We start from the raw sequence: 18,314 nt of genomic DNA, 5'->3' as shown, positions 1-18,314 counted from the left end.
TTGCTTTTAATGAGATTGTCCTGTTTATTTTGATAGATATACCCCTATAGAATCTATCTATATCTCCATGGCTAGCACCCAAGTTATTCCCCAAGGAGGCACCTGGTTCGATACTCTCAACAGGGGCTTTTACAACGTACGTATCACCGACGACAACGCCATCTCAACCACCGAATTCCTCGAAGCCGCTGAGTCTCTAACAACGCTCTTTGGTATATCTCCCACTTATATGCAATAGGTGCTCTTTTTGCTGTGTGAAGGCTAATTCATGTTAATTTCTGTTAGATCTTCTGGGATCTGTCGCTTTTACCCCCGTCAAGAATGACCTCTTGGGCAATATCAAGGTAACCAACCATACCACCTCATCGCTCCCATTTTCACTATATAATTGGCACTAATTGCAGAATCCCTTCTTAGAAAATCAGAGATAGACAACTTGCAGCACCAGCAGAATCTGAGACTCTCCAAGAGCTGGTGCTCAATGAACTAAAAGCAAAGAAGAACACCGCCACCGTTGGCCTGCTGTGGCTAGTGCGGTACGTCGATCACTGCATTTTTTAAACACTTTGAACTATTACCTCCACTACAAGGCTCAAAGGCGCCCGGAAAGACAATTGATACCCTAGTTAACAAAAAGATAGGGGACTCGACTTCACCGCCCAAGCTCTCCGCCACAACATCTCGAATCCCGCAGACGAACTCTCCGCCTCGTTCCGTGTAGCCTACGGTAAGACCCTCAAACCATATCACAATTTCCTCATAAAACCCATTTTTACGGCTGCCATGGGGGCAACCCCTTACCGCAAGGATTTCTACGCGAAACTGGGTGATGATTCCGTCAAGTCCCAGGCTGCTCTGGAGCTGTCTACCACTTCCTTGGAGAAAATAGTTTCAATTCTCAAGGAGTTCCTGGAGACACCAGAGGTGAAGAAAGCGGCCTCATAGTTTACGGATATAGATGAATAGCTCTTTCCTTTCTTTTTCGCTTGGTACTATTTTCGTACTCGACCTTTTATATCATTTTTGAGATGTGAATAACGATAAATTCTCCTTTATTAGCCACACCAAGCAACCGTGACTTGTCATAATGTATGTTTAATTGCCCAGGTATATATATACATACATATCAATTGATTTTATGAATTTAGATGCCTATATATATTTTTATCTCTCAATGTATGGTGCCATCCAACATAATTCACTTGGGAGTAGATCTTGTATCAATAGCTACGCTTGCCACAATATCAAATCGCCATGACCCAGTTTCCCAGGGTGTTCATGGACACACATACACAGTGAATAATATCGTCTTATAGCCCTGAAAACGTATGTGCTAGGAAGAAAGATAGTGGTAACATGAAACAAGAAATAGGAGAACAAAACAAATCCATGAATCTCACATAAAAGGTCATGCCAAAAGACTTTCCTCTCTCAATATTATTGGGAGGAGATAAGAAGGATAGAGATATCTATATATACCTATTTTCCCTGTCTAAATTTGAGCAGAGAAAAAAAGCAAAAACGGGAAAAAAGGGAAAGATTCAATTAGAAACCAAGACATCGTACAGGATACCATACCATTAGACTCGCATCACTTTGAGAATTTTATATAAGAACCAAAAAAGGCGGCGGGGAAAGGGAGAGGGAAAATGAGAAGGAAAGCAAAAAAATAAGATTAGATAACTCCTCCCCATACCTTCAAACATCTATCTAAACACCATCTCTATAATCAAATCAAGATTTACTCGCCTTTTCCCTCTCCCTTTCCTCCTCCTCCTCCTCCTCCTCCAGCCTCTTCCTCTCCTCTTCCCTAGCCAACTGATCCGGTCTCCGCACCGCAATATCCTTCGGCCTATAATCACTAAAGTTCCTCTTCAAAACATTCTCAACAAGCCAGCAGCCAACATAATCTATCAGCATCAGTCCCGTCAGCGTAAATTTGAATTCAGTGGTGAAAGGAACCAGGCGGAGCTTCTCGTTGAGTTCTGGGATGAATTCTGTCGCGCAGGAGAAGGCGACGCCTGAGGTGAGGATGAGACCCCAGTACATGCCGCGGTTTTCGCGGATAGATTCGCGGAAGGGACGGCCTTGGTAGTTTATGGAGAAGGTGGAGATTTGTTGGATTAGTTGGAGGAGGTAGATGGCGCTGTTGAGGAGGGACGGCTCGAATTCGCCCTCTAAGTCGATAACTTCCTTTTTCCTGTTGGATGAAACCGGGGACGGGTTAGTTGGGTTCAAAACTTGTAAGTCTATGTTTCAAGGTAATCAAGGATGAGGTGAACTTACGGCTCTATTGAGTAGACGTAGTTCGAAAGATATATCAGTGTTGCGACGTGGATGGCAAATTGGCCAAGGACGGATCCCATAATGTACATGTTGAAAATGTTCGGTTGTGGCCGTTCTTTGGAGAGGCCTTCGACAGACTATTTCAATGACGTGTAAGTAAGAACTCCGTCTATAGAAAAGGCGGAAACAGCGATCCTTGGGGAAAACATACCTTCGCACGAGAGATTGACAAAAAGCACACACTCATGAGAATGCCACTGATGGTAGCCTGTCCATCACCAAATCGAATACCATCAAGATAAATGACGCTCAAACTGTATGCGCTGATCAAGCAATTTAGAGCCAGGATCTTGTACATCTGGATAGTTGCAACCAATGTGCATCGACCTTGGCGGATAATATTCGGGATTGCGATCACGTTTGCAAGCTTGCTAGTGAAAGGCGCGGCAACTGAAGCATCGCCCAATTTGATGGTTGGAGGCTCACTGTCGTCTAACTCTTGCTCCATCATTGAGGCTGTAAGTTTATCAGCGAGACCCGCCGCGGCAATTGACGCCTGGTGCTTCTGTAGCTGCTGGGGTGTTAAGTTTGCGGTGGACACTTGTATCGCTTGCGCCCCTGGGGTGGTGATAGTCGCGATTCCGTTTTCTTGACCTGGTTGACCTGCAGTGGCGGCAGTAATTCCCTTCCTTTGTGCTTCACGGAGCATTGCCTTTTCGTAGTGTGGATTGTTTGGTCCCGGAGGATACAGATGAGCAATAGCCACTGGTACCGGAGGAGCTGGTTGGTTAAATCTAGACATCAACCCAACTTGTTTCTCGTACACTTCCTTCATTTTTGTATTCCTGAAATGCTCCGCGATTTTGTTCAGATCATCTTGAGAGCCGTTCAATAGAGCGACACCGACATGAGCTTGTTTGAGCGCACCAACGTCGTTGGTACCATCACCACACATAAGAGTCGTGTATCCAGCATCCTTCATGCCTAGTAGAATATCTTCCTTCTGTTTCGGAGAAACACGAGCGTATACCCAAGTATGTCTGAGTAGATCAGTGAGGGCCTTTTGGTTTTTGAACTTGGACAACGCATAGCCTGTAACACAAAGATCTTTGGTTTTCAGAATTGTACTGTCCAAAGGTTTGCTGGGGTCAACATCAACACTAAAACCATCGTCGATAGTTCGCCAGACAAGTTTTGTGCCAGAACTGTCGTTCTCCGGTGCGTCAAGAATTAGAACTTCCCTATCAACAATTTCTACTTGGCGAGCAACATGAGCTGCTGTGAGGGGGTTATCGCCGGTGATCATTACCACACGATGGCTGCTTTCATTCAGCATCCGAAGTGCATTTATGGCATCATCTTTCAATGGACATTGCAACACGAGGAATCCAGCAAAATGTAGGTCAGATTCCACATCTTCTCTTTTCAGATTGTTAATTCGCCCTTGGCCAAGCTCTGACTCGGTTGAGAGGTACTTGTATCCAAGAGCGAGAACTCGGGCGCCGTTACGAGTGAAGTACTTGAACGTCTCTTCATAGTGGGGAGGGGTAGAAACAAGCATGGTTCTGATTGTTTCAGGGGCGCCTTTGACACCAACAAACGTTCCCTTTAGTTTTTTCGAAGTCTGTCGATCGGTGCTTACAACGGTCGCAATGGCACTCTGGCGCTTTAGAGCGGAAGAAAACTGGAATCGTCGTTTGATCTGAACGGAATCGAGAGCCCGACCTGGTTGACGTGATGACCCGGAAGCCTTGCTTGTCAATATATCATCATGACCAAGGACCCATCCAAGAGCAGTCAAGGTTGCCTTTTCCATAGGATCGCCAACAATATCACCTTCATCCAATTTTACGAGGGCATGGGCTGTGGCGAGGACAAGGGTAGTTTCATTCGCGACTTTTTCGACGGGAATAATATCAGTGTGGGCTCCATGCTTGTCGACCTTTGCGCCAGCGTGGCCCAAGGAAAGCCCTGCAATTCCATCAACCAATAGATCCTCACCCGTTAGAGTGCCTGTTTTATCAAAGCATGCAATATCAATTCGTCCAGCGTAGGGGATTCTGAAAGGCTCGGTACAGAAAATGGCAAACCGGCTGAGAGCAGCAAGACTGGTGTTAACAGCCAAGCTCAGCTCCATTGGCAGTTCAGGAGGAACAACGCTAGTGATAATCAAGACACAGTCCAATAGGAGCTTGGATCGTTTTCGATCCTTTGCCACACCTTCCAGCCAGACATACCAAGAAGCGGCGATGGCGAATATTAAGAGGAACAAAATGAAGAGTAGAGCTTCAACATTGTTGGCTGAAACACGTTCCGTAGAGTAGATCATGGTGCGAACCAGACTGCCTTGACTGGTCTCAAAGCCAGTTTTCACAACGACACCAACGGCACCATCGTCGGGAGGGGGGGAAATACCATTGGGAAGAGAATCTCCAGAGTTGGGATGCGTAATCTGCAACACCTTGGTGCCGCCATATAAGAACGAGTTTTTATCCAGGCCTTCCGGATCAATTTGATCATCACCAGGTCGAAGTTGGATAGAATCTTTGAGGAGAGGGGTGCTTTCGCCAGAAAGCATAGCTTCGTTAACGATCACGCTGCCCTCGATCATGAGAACATCGCATGCGACACCGCTGTCTTCCTTTGTCCGATTGACTGACAGAACATCTCCGGGGAGTAATTTATCACTCGTAATCTCAGTCCAAGCATTTTTTCGATAAACCCAAACGTCATATGGTTTTATGCTCATCCCTCGGAATTCATTCAAGGTTCTTTGCCGTTGCCATACCACCGTGCTCTCGAAAGCTACCAGCATAAAAAGGGTGAATAGTGAATAATACCAATATTCATCCAACAGCCAGAGACCAACGCAGAAGACTTGAAACACGAAAAAGGGCGCCACGGCGTGTTCCTTGAACAGTTCGGTAAAGGTAGGCACGGGAATGTCAAATGTATTCTCTCCATAGTGGTTCTGAATTTCTTCAACTTCCCTATCCGTCTGCAATCCCCGGCTCTGCTGGAAAGTCTTTAGGAGAGGTTTCGGTTCTGCGTCAATCGCGTACGAGAGTGGTGCAAAGCACTTTCTCTCCGGAGAGTATAGAAACCGGCGCTTCTGGAAAAGAAAAGAGATATTATCCTTTCCGCCGTATTTTTCTCGAAATAGAGGGCAAATTTCAGCAGTCCCGGCGTTAACAACAGGCATAACCTTGATCAGCTTGGCCGAATGGGCCGATTTTGCCTTGCTCGTCGTGAATAGAGCATCGATGCTAACGTTCCACTTTGTCGAAAGCCATACTAGAGCCTGTAGGGTTAATATGGTTCCTGCCCAGACGAAGGTCCATTCTGATCCCTGGATGTAGGTGTCATATCGTTCGGGAGAGAGATACACGGCAAAGAAGACAGGCCAAATGATCAGAAACGGCCAAACGTAGGCATGGAGCTGAAGCGGAAGAGGATTATGTAGCGAGGCTGATCGTATCTGGGAGTTGTCGACAAGGCGCGGCCTTCGCAAAATTTTAAAATAAAATAAAATATCAGCCTTATTCTATTGTAACGGCGTTGTCATATATGGCCGCACACACTTACATTATGTTGCCGGAGAGAGCGCTGGAGGAGCGCAATCAGGAGAATAAAGTTAGTATACGAAGCCCAACTCCCATGAGGAGCATATATATCAAAGGGGCAGCTATACAACAAAAACGATCGGAACACAAGGCTCACAGAAATGCCACCTCTGGGGTTGATTGAAGCTGTGGCTGTTGTGTATCTTGAACGCCTCGAAAATGATTTCTGCGCAGGTGGTCTTTCCAGGGCTTATGTCATCAATTAATTGATATTAACTAGTTACGTTACGGTTTCCGTACTAGTTTCCATCCTTTTTCACTTCCAGCCGCCATTCGTCTATATATGTATGTATGGATGGATATGCATGTATGCACAACCTGTCCTTGGGACGCGAGATCAAAGACAGACAACTATTTGACAGGCAGTTTATGGATGACTTAGAAAAGTCTATTGCCGACAATTTACTGAACCTCAATATGTGATGCCTCAAAAATGCCAGATTTGGTCAACAGAATCAACTCGATTGCTTTCAAACTTGCAGTTCCCTTTCTCCTATGCAATGTTTGAACTAGAGCACTCTTCAGACCCGATTACTCCTTTGAAAATCTCTGTCAAAACTTCTTCTGCACCACCCCTGAACCACCAATTCCCCTCATCCAGGCCGCCGACCTTTTCCGCAGAGGTTTTGTCCGGGTTTACTACGCAGACTTTGGCGCCTTTCTTTCTTGTCTCGACAACTAACGATAGAACTGGATGAACCGTAGCAGCAGTTCCAATGAGAAGTACTAAGTCTATTTGATCCTCGCTGTCAACACGGTGCAACCAGTCATCGATCCTGTTAACTTTGGTAGAGGGCATGGCTTCTCCAAACCAGGTCACAGAGGGGCGCAGTAAAGAGGAGCATGCGGGACAGCGGGGAAGCGATTCTTCCGGAACTAGGGGAAGGGGATAATTGGGATCGGAGATCAAGTGAGTGCTGGGGAGGGTGAGGGCAGGGACAATTGGGTCATTTTCGTCCCGGCGAGTGTATGTGCACTTCTCTGAACTGCATTTAAACGTGAAGTAATCACCATGAAGATAGACAGTAGTAGCTTCAGGTTGGCCGGCACGAGGACAGAGACCTGGACTATTTTATTAACGTTAATATTCCGAATATTTGGACATTCATCTGACAAGAATGATGAGAGCAACTCGCCATCAATGTTCTGACACACTGTCAACATTCTATTCCCCATTTTTTTAGCCAACTCTGCAATGGCATAGTGTCCCTTATTGGGTTCTGCCTGCATCATTTCCCTGCGCCTATCACTATAGAACCACCATATCAAGCTTGGATCCTCGCGAAATGCCCCGTATGTGCCTAATCGCCGGACATTGTGTGTTCTCCAATATCCACCCTCATCCACATATGTTCCAATTCCAGAGGCGGCGGATAACCCAGCTCCAAGAACCACAAGGACACGCTCTGATGACTTCAAATGTGCGTTGAATGAGTCATATGAGGCACTATCAATAACGAATTGTTCAGATGGTGCGACACGTGAACGGAGAAGAGCCCTCTGGCGCGCAACATAAGCGCCTTCTATTTGAATCGCCAGAGAACGGTTGATTGCTTGCCTCTGGGTTTGAGCTGAAGGGCTTGTTGAAATAGACATCTTGTAGTGACAGGCAATGGTTAATCCCAAAGGTCGATTGTTACTTTAACTTGGTGAGTCCCTTGAATTACATGCAAATCTGATTCTGCGGGAGAGTTAGGAACAGCTAGCAGATCTGAAAGTAATCAGCCCTGTGGTGGGGGATTTGTATACATTTACACATGTAATAATGGCTAGCAGACTGGTCGACCGCTTCGGGGCTTATTTAACTAGCTAGCTTCGATGGAAGACCAACCATCATTGGGTAGAAGCCCATGCAGTTGCATTGTAAGGCAACATGTTATGATCTCGTCTGCGTGATTGACACGACTTGCAGAGCAAATAGTACCGGATTTAATTAAATAGGGAGACCATCTAATTGGAATACATCCAGGGCCGATTCGAGACCTTTGATAACAGTCCGCAGGAATGCCAGCCACTCCGTATCTTCCAGATGAGGTATGGAGGTTAGTTTTTCAATTTGCGCTGGACAGCGTGCGATTTGAAGGGATGTGTGGGGGTGCGATTGATATGTTCGAAAACGATGATGATCTTCGCATCCTCAGGGCTCTGTTAGACTTAAGGAATGTGTGCAGTAAGTAGTTACAAAAGCTGTTAAATTCTCCTCGAACTTTTCAGGTCTGTGATTTTGCGATTAATAGTATGTGTAAGGGAGATTCGACGTCCATATTCTCAGTGTATTTGTTGAGCGGGTGAGAATGGATACATCGCTGGGTCTCTTTGGCTTCCTACAACTGTATCCGACGTTCATGATTCGCGTAACGTTGGAGTTAGCACTTCGGAACAGTTTTCGGGGATCTTGCGGACTAGTTGATGCCGTTCGCTCGACGGCCGACTACATGGTTACGAACCTGCCCCATGATGACCATCGGAACAAGGATGTACTAAGAGAACATTATATGAAATCTCTCTGCGGTGCGGCCCTTGTACATCTTACAGATTCAAGGATGTCCACGAAACTCTGGTTAAGAAACTGGAACCCGATTCCCGAGATAGCGGCTCGCGACCGTGCTTTAGTCGCAGCATCTCTCGATAACGATACGGAGCTCATAAACCTGCTTTTGGAAAGGGCAGCAAATGTCAACCATGAAGATATCTACTTTGGCAATGCGTTATATACAGCTGTTTTTTTACGGAACACCGAAGCGACATCCCTCCTCTTGGCCAACAAGGCATCCTTACTATACAGCGATATGTCAGGGAAAACGGCGCTGCATATTGCAGCCCAAAAAGGGTACGACGAATGCGTTGAGTTGGTCCTAAATCAAACATCCCGCAACGACGTTGATCGGTTTGACCATATGCGCCGCACCGCGCTGTCCTGGGCGGCAGAGGAAGGGCGTGTGAAGGTCGTCGAACTCTTGTTGAAGGTGGGCAGTGCAGATCCGCAAACTCATGATTCAAGGGGTGTCATGCCGTTGGATTTTGCTGTCGCTGAAGGACATCATGATGTCGTGAAACTTCTTACTTCTTATCGACTGGATAGGAGGCGATTTCCCTGAATTAGCGTTCTCAAGCACACGCACACACACACACACACACTGACGGACACTTACAAGTTGTTATTAATTTACCGAACATACAACGCCGACGGCCCCTGTATCGTGGGCGCTCCTGGCTTGATTGATTATTAACCCGCGCTCCTTAAGTCAGTCCCGCATATTCACCATCTCACCCCTATGCAGGCAATATTAACTACGATAGCGTTCTGCGTGCTTCCCTCATTGCGCCATTGGCCTTAGTATCTTCACATGAAGGGGAACTTGCATGGATCAATCGTCAAGCAGTTCGACTCATGACCTTTGGGTTTGCTTGTTCTCTAGAATAGGGAGCTAGACTTGTCGAAGGGATATGGTCATTCGTGATACAGCCATTGTGGGAGGAGCTGTGGAAGAAAAGGAGAGCTACACAGGGTTTCGGTTTCTTAGACAGTTTTTCTTTAATTTCTTCGTTCTGAGGGTTCCTCAGCATTTTCTATCATTTAGGGAATTTTCTGGGACTGGATAATGACTGAAAGGATTTTTATTTCGTGGCTAAAGAATACGGTAAATTTATGTTTATGTTGATACAGTTCCGTTTTGTTTGGTGCATGTTTTCCTGCCCAGAACCTTTTAACTAGTTACTACTACTTGAAACCAACCTAATAATTAAATATACATTTCATGCGCCAGCCCTTTTTCTATCTTTTTACCTTTCAACAAAACAAGAAAGTTTAGACCTGGCTATTTTTTATTTCTTAGTCCATCGCAATCCCCATACTGCTGTGGGCGCTTAAGCGTGGGGACCGTGATATACGGTTTTAGCTGATCTCCGCCGCCAAGCCCAAGTTGTCCCGCCGGTCTCCAAACGCTGAACTTTTGGCCTTTCGCCCCAGTCTCGTTGAAACCCTCCGCGCGGGATACCTTCATGGTCCCTTTAACCCACCCAACGCACTACCCGTGAGCCTCCCTCATTTCGCAAAGATCATGCCAAAGAGGATTCTGGGAGGAGGCCGAGTGTTGGGAAGCGGAAGGTCTCTAACTCCTACTGCCCCCACACCCTCTCCGCACAGGCAGTCCCGCATCCTCTCCCCGACATCCAGCAGCGTTTCCCTCAATTCCCAGGGCTCCACCTCTCAATTCTCAGCAGATACGCAGGATATAGTGTCCCGAATATCGCTGGGAAATGGCGATTCATCTTCATCTCGGGCTTCCATGGCGGCAGGAAGTTCCCGTCTCGCTTGCCCCATTTGCAACGAGGAGATGGTGAGTTTATGTCGCATTTTCTGCGCTTCATAACTCCTTTGTATATGTTTATCTTGTGCTATATCGTATATCGAAAGGCCCATGATGATGATGCTAACTAGCTTCTCCCAGCTTACATTGCTGCAACTTAACAGGTAATACTGCTGCTCCCTTCGATCACATGTTTGGTGTTTTTCCCTGACGTCAGGAGCTAGACACCTTGACGATACACACCCCAATCTCGAGGACGACCGGCAGATTGAAGTGAAGGACTGGTTCCAGATACAGGTCGAAAAGGCAAAACGATTTCAGCCGCTGGCTGTTCTGAATCAAAAGCTTAAGGGCCTCGATGTCTTCGAATCCAACAACCATACCCCGCTCTCCGTTTCCACGCCCAGCCGCACTCCTTCAGGTCAGATAGCTTCTGAGCCACTAAAGATAGTGGATCCGGATGAAGTGGTTACAAGAGAGCATTGGCAACCGCGTGGTTTGTATGATGTTTGTTTGGAACCGCTATGCCAGAAGAGACTTTCCGTTACTTCCGGCAGCGTGAACTGCCGCAAATGCGGGAAACTCTTTTGCGAGGAGCATACTATGTATCAGATGAAACTCTCTAGATCCGCACAACATGAACCTGTTCGTGGATATTGGTGTAGGGTATGTGAGACTTGTTACAAGTCGAGGGAGGGATACAATGACCATAATGGTAGGCCATGTCCCGTTTATGAAGTAAAATTGACTGCTTTTTCTAAAGGTATTAAATAGGCCAGAAACGCGATCACACCTCAGAATTCACCAAAATACGTAGACAGAAGGTGGACAAGGCATTCCTGGAAGTCTCGCGACTGGAAAAGCGCCTCACTCGGCTGACCCAGTTACTATCTACTCTTCCCCCGGACCAGATTCAACCAGGGGCCAATAAACTATGGTCAATAGCATGGCAGAATGATCAGAGGAAGAAGCTCGAACAATCTGTTGTGAGCTGGGAAGACGATGCTAGTGTGTCAAGATGCCCATTTTGCCAGCAAGATTTTTCGAGTTACACGTTCCGGAGACATCATTGTCGAACCTGTGGGAGGGTCGTCTGTGGTGATCCCGTAACAGGATGCTCTTTGGAAATAGGTTTAGACATTGCTACCAGTATGTTTCTATGCACGGTCGATTGTTGGATCATGCTAATCCTTTGGAAGACTCCCAAGTGTCCGAAAAGCCTACGACTGCCAGCGAAACACTCAGCATCGACATTCGTCTTTGCAAGGAGTGTAAGTCAACTATATTTGACCGAAGAGAAGTCTCACAAGACCTCCTCAAAGTACCCCCAGATCTTCGGGTATATAGGAATCTTGCACAGTTTGAGAAAGGCATTCGTTTGCTATTACCCAGATTTCAAAAACTGCTTTCCGCTTTACAGTTAGTTTAACCTGCTGCCTTATATCCTTTACAAGCTTCAACGTTAACATCCTTCACCCAGAGATCCAGAGAACCCTCCTTCCCCGACCCAACTTACCGATGCCGCCAAAGTCCGTAGACGCCTCATGGATTCCTTTGCTCAATACGACATCGCCGCTAGACGAATTCGTGACCTCCCAACATCATCTCCAACACAATCCAAGCTCCAAAAAGCTATATACCACCAAGCCACGAATTTCCTGCACCTCCATATGCTTCCCCTAAAATCACTGCCCAAGGTCTTAAAACACGCCACTCCCCACGGCACTAGATTCCCCATCAATGATAACACCGCAAATGGCACCAAGAACGCTCTCGCCACAATAAAATATGGCAACCATGAGAACGCAGGTAGCGCTACCAGTCTAGCTAGCGACAACAGCAGCGCCATCTCCGCCCTGGAAACTGAAGAAAAATCCCTCCGTGAGCGTCTCATCGTGCTCGAAGAGCAGAAATTTTTCGTCAATGAAATGGTGGCAGATGCCAACCGCAGACGCAAATTCGATGAGGCTAGCAGCCTGGCCCAAAATGCTGAGGATCTCAATAAGGAGATTGATCGTGTTAGTGGGATGATCGGCCAGCTAGATTTTGAGGGATTGTATGTCAACAAGCTTGGGTGACAGGATTCTTATGGAAGGAAGCTTCCTTGCTACCTCTGCATCACTACGCCACACCTTCAACAGTATATCGTGAGAATCCATGATTTTTTCTCCTTCTAAAGGTTAATGATTCGAATTGCACTATATGAAATTTCCACATTGTCTGCAACACTCACAAACAATAAGCAACGCACTACACCACCACCATTATATCATACTCCATCCCACCTCCGTCGATCGACAAATTGATCGATTGGTTCCCAGCCTTGTTTTTTTCCCATTATTTATTAGTTTTCGCATTCCTCAAATTGACGACGCGATGTTATGCGATGGCATGTCATGTCTTCTGTATTAAGTTTTATTTCTGGTGCACATTGCCAGTGGACTCGGAGCGATATCTTGCCCGCTTAGCCTTCTTCATGTACTTTTTACCCACATATATGCATTTCCTGTCTGTTTTAACTTCGTTTATTTTAAGCTTTGGAAATAGATAGGGAGGATTTCTCTTTCACCTTTGGATAGGGGGCTGGCTAGCTATTGACTTAATTTGTTTCCCATTTCTTGTTTTAGAGATAGGTGGGTTACAGCCTGTCATTGTTTAGCTATTATCAGTGCTGCCTACAAGTGCAATTTTGTATGTCCTAAACATACAGCCATATTTTTCATAATAGAGTATGTAATATGCAAGTTCGGTAATGCTTCTATGAGATCAAGTTAGCAGTCTGTAGAAGAGGAAGGGTTTGTCTTTGTGGTTGGTGGGCGTTCATAGGCAGTAAATACTAGCTCAGCAGTTTGGGAGCCCGGTATAAAACTCAATAAAAGATCCTTTGGAAATAAACGCGCCCGGGAAACAACCGAAAATCGCATATCCAGACTCGACCAGACTTTGAGTCAGTACGAAATGGAAATCGGCATAATATGGTCATGCAGTCATTCGATGATGGGAAGCCATGCCAGATACATACGAAGCTGGGTTAGGTAAGGGTGTGCGGACTTGAAACGAGCAACGAAGGAATCAAAGCCATAAATCTTGCCCAGGTCCCCCGAAAAGACAAAAAGAAAAGAAGAAGAAAATAGGCTAGCTTGTCACCATCTGGTCAAATCATGCCGCCTCCTTGCCCTACCCCTGGCCGTCCCCATCCCCCTCCCCGTTGATGTCTTCCAATCGCTCCGCATTTCCGCTTCCGCTTCCGCTTCCATCTCCACTCCCTTCATCCCCTGCCTCATGAACCCCGTTAACCACCGCCACTCCGCTTCCACCTCCACTCGATCCTCTGCCAGATTCCACCTCCTCCTTCAACTTCTTCGTCAACTCCATCAGCTCCACAACCTGCCCCTTCAACTCCCTAACCTCCAAGACACACGGGTCAACCTCAACATTCGGCTTAGTCTTCGCAACTTTCAAATCCCAACTGTCCGCCCCGAAGTCAATGTTGAGATCCTGCGCAGCTGCTTGCCACTCCTCAAGTACATCGTCGTCTTCTTCACCCAGGCGGCGGTTGAGGCGGATACGGCGCGCGTTCAGGGTCTCGATGAACGCAGTGATGAAGAGAAGTGGAGAGTAGATAACGCCCATTACGTAATGGTTTAGGCGCTCGTATTTATCGGTGGAGAGCCACCATTCGAAGGGGAGAATGAGAAGGAAGATTTCAATCAGATTGAAGGCTGTTGTTGAGAGATTGGTTAGCAGGGTGCGACAACCGTAGGATTATGGGGGGAGGAGAGAAAGCATACGAGCAATGAAAACGTTTTCGTCAGGGGCTCGCACGAATTGCATAGTTCTATGAGCGAACAGGGCCATGTACTCGTCTGTGGCATTGCCGGTGATATCTTCGTAGGCGCTGTTGTAGAGCGCGATGAGGATGTTCAGGAGGACTGGAGTTATAGTCAGAATGTGTTTGTATATAGAAAGACGAGTAGATATAAAACGGTGTCACCTACTAACCATCACCACGAAGGTGAAGAGGTAATAGAGTAGAATGCCAAAGGGTGCGGAAAACTCTTGAAAGACACTGAAATCCGGACTCTGCATGATGGTGTTTGCCATGCCCTGGAGAATAACGGAGGGCGTCATTGCATTGCCTGGATCAGCTTGATCCATGCCCATGAACCCTTGGAGGAATCCAATGATAACGACAGCCAGCAAGGCAAAAAATATCAAACTCTCCTTCATCATCACCTTGAGGACTACAAGCATGGCACCGAAGAAGCGGTATGTATCTAGGAATAGCAATATACGGCCCCAGAACATCGGGGCGGAAAACGCTAGGAAGTTATAGCTGAGCGCATTAAACTTCATTCTCTTTGCATCATGGCTATATGACGAACGTGTGAGGGCAACGATGCGGAGGATGAAGGAGACAAGGAGAAGGGTATAGAGGGTAGAATTGAACGCGTTCCAGAAGCCAAAGTAAAAGCGTCCTACTTTCCAAAATTTGGCAATTTCATCACATATAAATCCTAATGTCATCAGATAGAGCAATCCTTCTACAATATCGAGGTCACCCGATGGGTTAATTGTGTTGATCACCCCCGTATACAGGGCAAGGTAAAGCAGGGAGAAGAAAATCTGGACAGCATTCTGGTAGATAGGAGCCCTCAGTCTATCTGGGTTGAAATGAGCCCAGTAATGCGTATTGACTCGTTCCGGGTTCTCGATGAACGTGGAAGGGTCTTTGTCGTCCTGGCACAGCCAGCCATGCCAGAGATATTTGATGCATTTCTGATATCCTGAAGACCCGATTACTCGCAACGCATGGAGGTCAACAGCTCGTTCAATGACATTGACCGGAGGAGTATCTTCTCCATCAAGGAAGATCGAGTAGCGCTTCAAGAGCACCTCTTGCATAAGGTAATCCTGGTCTTCCTCAGCCTCGATTCTGTGGAACATTGGTAAGCATATTTTCACCATGCATACTGTACAAATAGTGCGGATCAAACGCACATCCTCTTCGCAAGCACCTCACAGACCACAGCCCTTAACTCATGAAGGTCTGAATCCCACAGCTCGACCCGTGCCTGTAGCTTGAACCATCGGAGACACACCAGCAAGCAGTAGACCACACATGCTTTGTTATATTCGCCCGCAGCCTCGCGGGCAGTCTCAATAACAGCCTTGGTAATAACACTGCTATTTGGCTTTGTCAAAGCCTCTTCTTCAAGCTCGCAAGGAATGACCTGTTCAATCTGGTACTTCAGGCGGAGGGCAACCTTTGTGACCTCTTTAGCCGGCAATGCAGGCGGAATAGCTTCATTGCGTCGCACGGGGAGCACTATTTACCACTTGCTATCAATGTTTGAACATGTGTATATATATTTGAAAGCACACCTGTCACCACACGTATGGCAATTGAGGTTGTTGGAACGGCGCATTACTTACATCTGCGGCTCTCATGGAGCTGGCGATGTCGACGACGATCATCCGAGCTAAACAGGTGTGGCCACCGCACCATTTTGAGCAGTTATCGGAGTGATAGGTTATCTACCTTCGAATAGATTGAGGAATGGAGATGGTTATGGGTGCTGGAGGATGACAGTTGAGGGTATCAAACATGTATCGTCACCCTCAATGAGCAGCCATTGACGTTCCCCTCAACATTCAGGACGGCAGGTTGAAGGTAAATTGAGAAGAGTTGAGTTGGTTGATCATGGCGACGTTGACAAGCTAGTTAACGGCACCAAATTGCGGGGACAGTCTAGTCCTGATTCAAGCCCAAATTGCCCAGATCCCAGTTAAACAGCAATAAGCAAGACGTATTAGAAGACATTTACGAGGTGGAGGCCAGCTAAGCAAGCCACAATGGCAAGCTGCCGCTTGTTATTTGTAGACTCAATTTGCCACTGAGCTTGGTATCGGTCCGCCCATCTCCGTTCCCTCGAGAGATATGAGGAGAGTGATATACGGAGGATATGCGAACCTTCTCTTGTGCGGTGTGCGGTGTGCGGTGTCCACAGAGGCAGTAGGTTTCCGAGCCTTAGACTGCCAGTGTTTTGATGGCGGCAGTTAGAAAACGCACACAAATCTTGGTCGACAGTTCTTTGCGTTTCGACACAAGTCGTTAAATACGAAAATACTGACAAATTGACGCTGTTCTGATATCCTTTTTTTTAAAAAAAAAAGGAAAATGAAAAAAATTCTATCGCTATCTCCTTAAACATTGAAAGACCAGGTCATCATCTCATAGATTCGTGACCGAAAAGGTTTTTGTAGGAGAGAAAAATGGCTGAAGAAAAACTAATATAGCAAAGGCGAAGAGTATAAAGCGAAGAGGGGCAAAAAGCCAGATAATCCTTGGATCACATATCGACGATACCCTCATCGCTCTCGCTCATGTCCTCGTCCCCGCTAACTTCCTGGTTTTCCCGTTCCCTCTTGTCCATCAACGCTTGCAGTTCCGCATCGTCATGTTCGGTGACAGCCTTGGGCGCCATCTTAACCACAAGGGCCCCGTCAGACGCCTGGATTCTATCACTGATGCTCTTGATAGCCTCCTCCAGCACCGCAATTCCATGGTTTTTGTCCAAACAGTGGCTTGTTAGCACATATAGTGGCGGCGACACAAGTTTGACCTTGACCTGCGCATCTTGCGTGTTGTTTGATTCTGCAGTCCTGAGGGCATCCTTAACAGCATCAATGCCTTCATAGCTGAAGCAAGTGACCTCTACGTCCGCACGAACTTTGGTGGGATGGGGTGTAAGCTTTTTGCTGATGTAGCTTTGCAGTTCGTCCTTGACCACCTGGTTAGGGAATGTTACGTCATCCCACACACTTGGGTTTCTGCAGAGTAATTAATCAGTTTCGTTAACCACGCGGATATATGATTTTTGCCTTCTCCCCCCCCCCAAGAAAAAAAAAAACTCATATTGAATGGCGACGCAGAGGCTTACGTACGTGATGGAGAGTTTGAACGCATCGATAGAATGACCAAATTTCTTATTCAGTGGCCAACCAATCTCTGAATAAAGTGTTTCCATAGGGGTCTTTGTTTTCTCCGCTACATGACGCATGATTGAGTGGACTAGTTTGCTCTTGTTGTATCGTTCTTCGCATTTGATGACGTCTTCAGGGGATACTCTTCGTTTAGAAAGATCGATATAGCCTATTCCACCGTACCATGTATTGCATTAGCCTCTGATCCTATGCCTTAAACGGTCGGTCAATATTCACATGCCTTTTTCCTTATCAACACGAAGCACAACCACAACTTCATTTCTACCCACTCGGATAAGCTTTTGTATACTTCGGATACGTCTTCTCGACAGCTCTGAAAGCAAGATCATTCCATCAATATTGTCGTATTCCAAAAGCTTAACGTATGCGCCCATCTCTGCAATCTGTTTGGCGGGTATTGTAGAGATTAGATTGATGATATTTTCATATCCGCATGCCAGACCACCAGTGGCGTGGCTTATTCGGTGAACCGTACCTGCTTCACGTTCACCATCACAAAGCTATCAATCTCCGGAAATTTCTCCTCATAGAAACGGCAATTTGTTAACGACATGGTGGGCGGAGCGTGCCTATCTCAGGCGAGGCGACTGTGGGGGATTGACGGAGGTAAAATAGACCAGCTTTTTCTTTTTCTTTTTCCGTTTTTTTTTGCCCGTCTTGTTTTCCACCGGTTCTAATAAAACGGATGGTGCCAGAATAGAGATATTTGGTTAGAAGGTAAATGCCCTCTTCTGGATATTCTGGATAGAATAGGTGCCACAAATATGGTAATATGAGCTGCTCTCCTGTGTTACAACTGCGGTCTTGTCCTGTTAGAAATTGTCTGAAGTGAGTCTTTTTGAGTTTTTGTGCCTGCAAAAAGAAAGCTCCCAAAAGATTGTCATGTGACTACTGAGTTAGATAAGCTGACGCATCTCCCTCTGATATAGATAGATTATCTCCCGTTTCAAACTCCCGACGAGTGGCATCACGCTGAGGGATGGAACTGCGTTTAGCCATATAACTGACAATGTAGTCTTCTGGATGTGGCGGACTTTGCTCTCTCGACCACCCCCCCGCCCAATAAATCCCACACCAATATCGGGTC

At 46.5% G+C, this 18,314-nt stretch overlaps 6 protein-coding genes across 6 annotated transcripts; 3 read left to right on the top strand and 3 right to left on the bottom strand.

Moving 5' to 3' along the window:
- Window positions 1–67: 67 nt before the first annotated feature.
- PADG_06165 (uncharacterized protein) lies at window positions 68–945 on the top strand (the record flags this gene model as incomplete). The annotated part of the gene is made up of 4 exons (XM_010763255.1): window positions 68–212; window positions 286–344; window positions 418–536; window positions 642–945. 4 exons carry the CDS (start codon window positions 68–70, stop codon window positions 943–945), a joined length of 627 nt encoding a protein of 208 aa, XP_010761557.1.
- A 789-nt stretch (window positions 946–1,734) lies between these two features.
- Window positions 1,735–7,505, bottom strand: PADG_06164 (ion-transporting P-type ATPase SPF1; the record flags this gene model as incomplete). The annotated part of the gene is made up of 6 exons (XM_010763073.1): window positions 1,735–2,200; window positions 2,287–2,423; window positions 2,498–5,789; window positions 5,872–5,892; window positions 6,437–6,976; window positions 7,042–7,505. The coding sequence occupies 6 exons, from the start codon at window positions 7,503–7,505 to the stop codon at window positions 1,735–1,737; spliced, it is 4,920 nt and encodes a 1,639-aa protein (XP_010761375.1).
- Window positions 7,506–7,913: 408 nt separating this feature from the next.
- On the top strand, window positions 7,914–9,007 carry PADG_06163 (uncharacterized protein; the record flags this gene model as incomplete). The annotated part of the gene is made up of 2 exons (XM_010763254.1): window positions 7,914–8,079; window positions 8,157–9,007. 2 exons carry the CDS (start codon window positions 7,914–7,916, stop codon window positions 9,005–9,007), a joined length of 1,017 nt encoding a protein of 338 aa, XP_010761556.1.
- Window positions 9,008–9,970: 963 nt separating this feature from the next.
- PADG_06162 (uncharacterized protein) lies at window positions 9,971–12,297 on the top strand (the record flags this gene model as incomplete). The annotated part of the gene is made up of 6 exons (XM_010763072.1): window positions 9,971–10,249; window positions 10,361–10,383; window positions 10,444–10,934; window positions 10,994–11,368; window positions 11,419–11,638; window positions 11,700–12,297. The coding sequence occupies 6 exons, from the start codon at window positions 9,971–9,973 to the stop codon at window positions 12,295–12,297; spliced, it is 1,986 nt and encodes a 661-aa protein (XP_010761374.1).
- A 1,099-nt stretch (window positions 12,298–13,396) lies between these two features.
- PADG_06161 (uncharacterized protein) lies at window positions 13,397–15,728 on the bottom strand (the record flags this gene model as incomplete). The annotated part of the gene is made up of 5 exons (XM_010763253.1): window positions 13,397–13,941; window positions 14,011–14,151; window positions 14,218–15,155; window positions 15,221–15,548; window positions 15,656–15,728. The coding sequence occupies 5 exons, from the start codon at window positions 15,726–15,728 to the stop codon at window positions 13,397–13,399; spliced, it is 2,025 nt and encodes a 674-aa protein (XP_010761555.1).
- Window positions 15,729–16,572: 844 nt separating this feature from the next.
- PADG_06160 (translation initiation factor eIF2 subunit alpha) lies at window positions 16,573–17,780 on the bottom strand (the record flags this gene model as incomplete). Its single annotated transcript, XM_010763252.1, has 4 exons — window positions 16,573–17,053; window positions 17,168–17,375; window positions 17,517–17,610; window positions 17,703–17,780. 4 exons carry the CDS (start codon window positions 17,778–17,780, stop codon window positions 16,573–16,575), a joined length of 861 nt encoding a protein of 286 aa, XP_010761554.1.
- Window positions 17,781–18,314: the final 534 nt, after the last annotated feature.

The sequence above is a fragment of the Paracoccidioides brasiliensis genome (genome assembly GCF_000150735.1).
Source record: "Paracoccidioides brasiliensis Pb18 unplaced genomic scaffold supercont2.7, whole genome shotgun sequence".
Lineage (NCBI taxonomy): Eukaryota > Fungi > Ascomycota > Eurotiomycetes > Onygenales > Ajellomycetaceae > Paracoccidioides > Paracoccidioides brasiliensis.
Note: the sequence above shows the minus strand (reverse complement) of the source record. Positions and strands in the feature narration are given on the sequence as shown.